Source organism: Priapulus caudatus, unplaced genomic scaffold (genome assembly GCF_000485595.1).
Source record: "Priapulus caudatus unplaced genomic scaffold, Priapulus_caudatus-5.0.1 Scaffold1446, whole genome shotgun sequence".
NCBI lineage: Eukaryota > Metazoa > Priapulida > Priapulimorpha > Priapulimorphida > Priapulidae > Priapulus > Priapulus caudatus.
In genome coordinates, this window is record NW_014578507.1 from 54,225 (window position 1) to 63,805 (window position 9,581).

At 42.7% G+C, this 9,581-nt stretch overlaps 1 protein-coding gene across 1 annotated transcript in view; it reads right to left on the minus strand.

Annotated features, from left to right (window-relative positions):
- The window catches only part of LOC106816661 (lethal(2) giant larvae protein homolog 1-like), a gene marked incomplete at its 5' end in the record, with an annotated part of 31,542 nt that extends 23,337 nt beyond the window's left edge, over positions 1–8,205 (minus strand). The window contains 3 exon segments of the mRNA XM_014821284.1: positions 4,775–4,937; positions 6,446–6,552; positions 8,115–8,205. Coding sequence (XP_014676770.1) covers positions 4,775–4,937; positions 6,446–6,552; positions 8,115–8,205 — 361 coding nt within the window.
- Positions 8,206–9,581: the final 1,376 nt, after the last annotated feature.

Here is a 9,581-nt window from a genome sequence, read left to right on the forward strand (position 1 = left end):
ACAATCTACACTGATGACACGAAGACGCTTGACGTTGTATGGACAGTGTCACTCTACCCAGGACGTTGATGCAGAACGTGCTCGGACGACTACAAGTAACGCATGAAAAGTAATTCATTGGATTTCATTGAAAACTAGAATTTCATATTTGTGTTAAATGCACGAAATTAACTTAACTATCGAAAATTTTCGATCTCCCTTCGGGAATATCCATCATCAGATGCAGCGTCACCGGCGTGTAGGTGCAGCAGGGGAGCACATCTTGTGACTGCACAATGAACTTCAATGGTTGTCTATCCTCCTCTCGTTGTTCCTTGTAAGCTTTCCTTTTGTACTTGTTCCGACCAGAGTGATCTCTAGAGTCATAGAGTCAATGGTTCATTCGCTTTCCCTAATTGCCCTCAGTGTTCTGACAAAATCCCTGAGTTCTCTTGTTGTTGGCCGGCCAGAAGATTCGTGTGATGAAGTGTCTCTCTAGTTGCCTTCTTCCCCTCCTAGAAATGTTTGTTGAATTTCCTCTCGTTGGTGCATGAACAATAGCGATTTCAGAGGTTGTATAGCATCGTTCCACGTTGTCAGGAAAATCAACTGTTATTTAATGCATTGTTATAGAGGACAATAAGGAATTCTGGCACAGCGGGCTCGTACGGTTACTAATTAGGTTCATTTACTTATCATCATAACTTATGCATTGTTTAATCAGACGTTTAAGAATCGTACAGTGCACAACGAAAGCCTGCTGCTGGGTTCTCGCAGCCCTTTAAATTACACATCAGATGGGATGCTGGCTAATTGCTAATATTATTAATTATTGCTCACTTCATTCATATAGTAAGGCCCGTGTTGTGTTGGCACGAGCAATTACCCACCAGTACGCTCGTTTTACTGTGTATGTGCTCTATGTGAACACATACTAAGTGTATATGAAATATGTGTTTGCGTGTGTATCATATATGTAAGTGTATGTCCATGTTAATATCAGAGGTTATTAATAATGACAAATATCATTATCATTTCAATCACCAATCACCATATCATTCAATTTCATTCACAAATGACATTAATTTGTCATTATTAACCCCTGGTTAGGCTTATATGTGTGCGCGTGTATATAAGTGTTTGTAGACTATGTGTATGTAAGTGTATGTAGACTATGTGTATGTAAGTATAGTAACTATTGTATGTAAAGTGTATGTAACAATCGGTCTGTTAAATTATGTAGACTATATGTATTATGTTAAGTGTATGTAGACTATGTGTATGTAGTGTGGTATGTAGACTATGATGTATGTACAGTGTAGTGTAGATCATGTGTATGTAAGTGTATGTTAGAACTATCGTGTATGTAAGTGTATCGTAATATATGATATGTAAGTGTATGTAGACTATGTTATGTACATGCTGTATGTAGACCTATGTGTATGTAGTGTTGTAGAATCTATGTTGTACTGTAATGTACTGTAAGATCCTATGTCGTACTGTAAGTGTTTGTAGACTCATGTGTATGGTAAGGTGTAGTGTAAGGGACCTAACTGTAAATGGTAACGCCTGGTATGTAGACTATTGTACTTGTAAGTGTATTAGACTATCCCTGTGGTGTAAGTGTATGTTAGACTATATGTATGTAAGTGTATGTAGACTATAGTATGTAAGTGTGGTAGACTATGTGTACTGTAAGTGTATTGTAGACTATGTGTATGTAAGATGTATGTAGAGCCTATATGTATTAAGTGTATGTCGACCTATGTGTATGTAGAGTGTATTTAGACTATGTGTGTGTAAGTGTATGTAGACTATGTTATGTAATGTTATTGTACGACTATATTGTGTATGGTACCAGTGTATTCAGTAGATTAATGTAGTAAGAGTGTATGTGACTATATCTACTTGTGTAATGGTATTAGACTATGTGAATGAAGTATATTAGATTGTGTATGTAATCATGTAATGGTAAGTACGACTATGTGTATCTAATGTATGATGACTATGTATTATTAAGTGTATGTAAACTATGTTTAGCTGATAGCTACATAAGTGTATGTAGACTATGTGTAATTAAATGCCCGCCATGTAACTAATATGTATATAGTGTAATGTAGACTCATGTTATGTAAGTGGTATGTAGAACAAAAAAAAAAAAGAAAAAGAAAGAAAAAAAAAAACAACAAAAAAAAAAAAAAAAAAAAAAAGAAAAAATAAAATCGCCCACGCCCAGTAAAAAAAAAAAAAAAAAAATATATGTGGTAAGTGTATGTAGACCCCTATGTTATTTGTAAGTGTATGTATGCATTATATGTATGTAAGTGTATGTAGACTTATATTATGTAAGTGTATGTAGACCTATGTGTATGAGTTATATGTAACTATGTGTATGTACAGTATGTAGACTATATGTTTATTAAGTGATGTAGACTATGTGTATGTAAGTGTATGTAGATTTATTTAATGTAAAGTGTATGTAGACTATATGTATGTAAAGTGTATATGTAAAGACTATGTGTATGAATAGTATATGTAGACTTTGTGTATGTAAGTCATGTAAAGTTACCCTAGATCTATGTGTATGTGTAATGTATGTGACTATTGTATGTAAGTGATATGTAAATCATAGTGTACATAAGTGTATGTAGACTATGTGTATGTACAGGCTGGTACCTGTAGAGACTATGTGTTGTACGGTGTATTGTAAAACTATTGTATGTAAGTGTATGCTGCACTATGTATATGTAAAATGTATGTAGATTGCTACTGTTAATGTAGATTGTTTGTAACTATATGTAATGTAAGTGTATGTAGACTATTTGTACTGTAAGATGCGTGTACGACTATGTGTATTGTAAGGTTGTATGTAGACTATGTGTGTGTAATGTATGTAAATGTATGTAAGGTGATGATCTATGTGTATCGTAAGTGGTATTAGACATGGTGTGTAAGTGTATGTAGGAACTATATGTCTTTGTGGTTTGCTGTGTAGGCGACCGTCCCCTAGAGAGAGAGAGAGAGAGAGAGAGAGAGAGAGAGAGAGAGAGAGAGAGAGAGAGAGAGAGATAGAGAGAGAGAGAGAGAGAGAGAGGGAGAACGCGCTCCAGAAATATTCATAGGGCGTCGCTAAGGAACCGGCATGATCAACAAACATCAACATTCTCGTACATAGGTCTTCCTTCAACCGCACATAAATCACTGACAGCTATTTTTAGCAATCACACGCATGCACCAGTTCTCGCCTCGCGCGCACGCAGTTCTGCTTACACATGTATGTACACACACAGCGTAGGGTGTGAATCGAGGCACCCGCCGACACACCCACTGCAAGCCCAGAGTGCAAGAATACTCTCATGCGCGTGAACACAGTGGCATATGCGATCCAGACGACCGCCTAGGGCCCAGCGCCATCTAGAGGACTTTTTGTTACCTACAAAATATAATAATATACCAGTATGTGTTTTTTATCTTGGGTTCGCATCATCATCATCATCATCATCATCATCATCATCATCATCATTACGTAAATTATGTGCTGCAGACATACAGAGGTCGATGACGATGCGTGTATGTAGCCGCGCATGTGCGCATGCGATGTGGGCAGAAAACTCAAGCCATGTATTTCAAGATCTCGCCTTCGCCTAGAGCAGTGGTTCTTAACCGTTTTTGAGTCATGGACCCCTTCAAGAATCTGGTAAAAGCTACGGACCCCTTCCCAGCGAAATGCACATAAGCACACATTTTTTATGCGCCTGGTTCACAGACCTCCTGAAGCCCATCCACGGACCCAAAAATGGCACAGGTTAAGAACCCTTGGCCTAGAGCCAAGACCTTCGCCAAGACCTTCGCCACGACTCTCTCTTCGCACACGTACGACTCTCTCCACATTACACGAAAATTACACTTCTGCTGGCGAGCACTTGAATGTGAGTATCCATCCATCTTGACATATTTAACTTAACCATCACAAGTCAGTTTCTCTCTTGTCGTCTTGAATAATACAGATCAGTTCTATTTCGCCTACCCGACCGTAACTGAGTACCTTCTAACGATTAGTAATTGCTCGTGCCAACACAACACGGGTCAGATACGATGAGTGCAGCAATTAATAACTATTAGCAATTAGCCAGCATCCCATCTGATGTGTAATAAAGTGTGGCGAACCCAGCATCAGCTTTCGTGTGACTCTGTACGATCTTAAACGTCTGATTAACAATGATAAGTTATGATGATAAGTAATAACCTAATTAGTCAACCGTACGAGACCCCGTGCCAGATTCCTATATCCTCTATAACACAATGCATCTAATAACAGGTGATTTTCTGCAACGTGGAACGATGCTTACAACCTCTGAATCACTATTGTTCATGCAACAACGATAGGAAAATAACAACATTTCTAGGAAGGGGAAGGGCAACTAGAGAACACTTCATCACCAATCTTCTCCGGGCAACAACAAGAAGAACTCGGGGATTTTGTTCAGAACACTGAGGGCTCTAGGAAAGCGATGACCATTGATCTATACTCTAGAGATCACTCTGGTCGATACAATAACAAAAGGAAGCTTACAAGAACAACGAGAGGAGGTGACATCATGAAGTCACTGTCACACAAGATGTGTCCCCTGCTGCCACCTACGGTGACGTGACATCCTGATGAGGATTTCCCGAAGGGAGATCGAAAATTTCGATATTAAGTAAATTTCTTATTATGAGATATTATTTTCTAGATTTAACACAATATGAATTCATAGTTTTCAATGAAATCCAATGAACTTATTTTATGCGATACCTTGTAGTCGTCCGGCACGTTCTGCATGACAACGTCCTGGTAGATGACACTGTCCATCAACTCAAACGTCTTCGTGTCCATCAGGTAGATGTTGCCTCCCTCGGTGCCCACCAGCAGAGCTTCCCCGCTGCTGGTGAGACAGCATGTAGACACCTTCTTCTGCCTGAAGCATAGATAAACGCTCTGTTAGGTAGCGTACTCCCAGCACAAAGAGACACACACGCACGCGCACCCACGGACGCACACTCCCCTACACACACACACACACACGCATATACACACGCACGCACGCACGCACACACACATATATATAGGAAGAGCTGGGGTGGGACACTCACTATTAACTGCACTCTGGAAAAATATACGAGAGTATGAGGGCCTCTCAGGACTGAGGTAAAGACAGACATGGCTGCTAACATGAGCAGTCTAGTGTAACCCGTAGTGCACTTTGAAGCAGTAGCCATAACTCGCCAGTAAACATCCGTTCGTTCGTTTGTTTATATATTTAGGAAACTGCCGTTCCCATGTTGAGACTGGATTGAAAATCTGCGAGTAAGGCCTGACCACCACGCGAGGTTATGCACCCACGTGAATTTCATGAAGTGTAGCAGCAAGGGTTGATGAAGACACCCCATCTATATACTGTACTATTTTACTTATAAGTTATTTACCTTGCTGTTTTCCAGATTTTGCCATGTATTTAGCAAACAAAATATCTCACAATTAGCTCTCACAATTATAGTCTCCTGCTCGTCGAAAGAACCGATATTCACTTCAGCTGTCTGAATAAAAGTTTATATGGCCCAATAAAATGCCACACCTGTTACCTGTTGGCCCTTTTCTTGCGACAAAAATGATCACGAATTGCAATTGTCAAAACAACACAAAATCGGCTTGTCGCAAATGCTCATCTAAATGACGATCCTCCTACGTTACGACGTCCTAGCAATTAATTCTAAATGGAAGGGATATTTCTCCTCGTTTCACACGTTTCCCTTTCTCGAGCTTTTCTTGTTCTGGTTGCTAGGCAACGACAAATATTATTAATTCCTCACCGAGAACGCACGCTGAGTTTTACGAGTGTGAAAACAGTGAAAAAGTCAATGGGGAATTTATGGCTCGTGGGTTCGAACTTTAGCTCAGTGAAAACACAATCGCCTACAACATAAATACCGCTTTACTTACTGAAGTCAACTATCTTCATGACTGACTATATCATGTCTGCTCATAAAGCAGGGAGGATGGGATAGAAACGGTGGGAAGAAGGCAATAGGAACTAAGGGAAAAAAGGAGTAGCAACAAGGGAGAGGGTAGGTTGTGAAGCAGGAGGAAGAATATAATAGAAACAGTTGCAATAAAGGCAACAAAGCAGGAAAAAAATAAGGATAGCAACAGGTGGCCGGAGGAAAGAAGTGGCGGAAGGAAACAGAAAGGGAATTAAACAGGGGTACCGAGGGATCAGAAACAAGCAGACGAGGAAGGCAGAATATGAATTCAAACAGAGAGAAAATAATTGAAACACGGAGAAGAACGGGACGAACAGAAATAGGGTAGAAAGAATAAAGAGGATTTCTCCCCTATCACCCCTCCTTCCTTCCTTCCTTCCCTCCTCCCTATAACTCCACCGTTCCTACGTTGCCTTGTGACTAACGACGACCCACTGACACTCACTCTTCGACGCTGAGTGACTTTGTAAGCTCGAGCACGGACTCGCCATCCTTGAGGTTCCACTCCCACATGTGGACCGAGTTGTCCTCCAGCACGCTGATGATTCGGCCCTAAAACGAAGCAACGACTCTGCCAGTCAGGACACGTACAGACGAGCTGTGCTACTGACTACTCGCTAGGCTAGGCAAGATAACCTAGGCTAGACACATGACACGGTAGTCGTGGCAATGCAGTGTGGTTACAGTGCGGTTATGGTACACCCTCAGCTGCAGACAGTACATGTGTGTGTGGGGGGGAGGGTGACATGTCCCTTGATGAAGTGTTCCTATGCCGATACACCACTGCGACTTCTAAAGTCCTTGATTGCTACAATCATGGCAAGCTTAATGTTACACAACCCTTCCTGCAACTCCCTATCATTGATAGAACCCATCATTCTACCACACCCTATTACCGTGACACCACCCTTCCTACCACACACCCTTATTGCTACACCCACCTCCTTGCCACACCCGGTCACTGCCACACCACCTCTCTGTCATATCCCATCGCTGCCCCACAACCCTACCATCAACACCTCCCCTGCGACACCACTGCCCTGCCTTCCACAGTCCCACACTCATATTCCCCCTCCCTCTTGCCGCTCTCCTTGCTCCTTGCCCTGCCTCTCCTAGCTATTATGCCACCCTCCTTGCCTTGCCTCTCCTAGCTATTATGCCACCCTCCTTGCCCTGCCTCTCCTAGCTATTATGCCACCCTCCTTGCCCTGCCTCTCCTAGCTATTATGCCATCCTCCTTGCCCTGCCTCTTCTAGCTATTATGCCACCCTCCTTGCCCTGCCTCTCCTAGCTATTATGCCACCCTCCTTGCCCTGCCTCTCCTAGCTATTATGCCACCCTCCAGATGCCCTGCCTCTCCTAGCTATTATGCCACTCTCCTTGCCCTGCCTCCTGGGCTCTCCTCAGCTATTATGCCAACCCTCGCTTGCCCTGCCTGCCTCCTAAGCTATTATGCTCACAGACTCCTTGGCCTGCCTCTACCTAGCTGTTTATTATGCAGCTCCCTCGCTTGCCTGCCCTCTTCCTAGCTATTATGGCCACCCTCCTTGCCCTTGCCTCTTCGCTACTCTAGCTATTATGCCACCCTCCTGCCCCTGCCTCTCCTAGCTATTATGCCACCCTGCCTTGGCCCTGCCTCATCCTAGCTATTATGGCCACCCTCGCTTGCCCTGGCCTCTTAGCTATTATGCACGCCGCACCCTCCTTGCCCTGGCCTCTCCTAGCTATTACGCCATCCTGCCTTGCCCTGCCTCCTCTAGCTATTATGCCCATCCTCCTTGCCTTGTCCTCTTAATAAGCATTATTCACCCTCCTGCCCTGCCTCATTCCTAGCTATTACTGCCACGCCTCCTTGCGCCTGACTCTCCTAGCTAATTATGCTCCCTGCCTTGCCCTGCCTCTCCTAGCTATTATGCCACCCTCCTTGCCCTGCCTCTCCTAGCTATTATGCCATCCTCCTTGCCACACCCACTCACTATATTACTCACCCCTCTCTGACACGCCCTCCTAGCTAACACACCACCCTCGTTACAAGGCCCGTCCTCTGACAATCAGCATCGTTTTCACGCATGTCTGCTGCGCGGTACTCGTTAGCTACGTCCGCTGTGACATACCTCGCCGGGAAGGAAGTAAAGTCTGGTGACTCCATTGTCCACTTCACCCTGCGCATGCTGGCCATCGAATTCTACTCCTGGAGCTCCATATCTGTAGGATCACTGATTAAGGAGCACATGCAATGCCAATCCAATGAGGTGGCTTAACGAACTGGTTTACTATGGTGAAAACTATATGTTCAATTGTATTCAGACATGTCATGTAAAAACCTTCACTACTAAAAACCTATGAACCAACATCAACATGATTCACTAAAATCGAACAGCACATTAATTGTAAACCCTCAACCTTCTCATAAACCCATCCAAGCATAGTAGTACTACCCAATACACAGTTATAGCTTCCGGTAGTAAACAAATGATGGTACCATGGTGCACTGAATAGTCCACGCCACACGCCTCCTCCTCTCAATTTCAACAAAGAGACGCAGATGCATCTCATAAAATCTATCTATATAGCAGCAGAACCAGACTGAATTAGACACAGCACCCCCCCTAAAATAGAGTGCTATAGTGGGTGCCCCCAGCGACCAGTGAATCCCTACAACTCAACGTATTAGCCAGCGAGCCGTGCAGCCGTGATTTGCACAGTCAGTTTTGAAAGTGGACGGCCAAAAATGTGTAGCACGGCCTAAAATATTGATCTAAAGCCTGGCTGAGCACAATTAGGGTAAAAATTACGGTTACAATTGTTGAGATGAGAAGATCAGTAGTATGGGGAGTGCTAGACCAAGGAGAGGAAGAGTGTCATGGTACGCACTCAAGTTGCTGTTAGTTAGGATATAAATTTGTTTTGCACAAAATGATTTTAAATAATTTAATAATAATAGTTTAATAAGTTAATAGTTTATAGTTAATAGTTTAATAATAATTTAATAGTTTAATAATTTAATAAACATTCTCTGTGCTAAATGTGAACACAATGCAGTTATATATAATCATATCGGGACTGGCCAAACGATTGCGAAATCCGTGATATTCCGGTTTTCGGGCAGTACGGTAAACCCAATCAGCTCTTCCCTGCATCTAAAAGATCATCATGGCATGCATTTCACAGATGCGCCCCCCTGCCCGCTGCAGCTATGTATGGTATTTTTAAATGCTCGTAGGGTTCATAAAAAATTTTACACATTCGGGAAAAAAACGCGTGCTTAATACTTCCATATGCACTAAGCGACAGCAGAACCATAGCTTAAGCGTTTGCGAGGCAAAAGTAAAGGTAACTGACTTTCTGCCGTTAAAAATTTGTTTAATCCCGTTTCCCTGTGATTATTAAACTGAGCGAGTATCAAGTGCAGCTAAAGGCATTTCCGGGATTGCGTTACATATGCGAACCAATAGGTGCCAATATAGATATAAGAGAGAGCCGAGAGGGAAGGAACAGAAGAGTGAGTAAGAGAGCACAGATAGCGAAGGAAAGAGAGAGAGAGAGAGAGAGAGAGCAGGAGAGGAGAGAGAGAGAAGGAG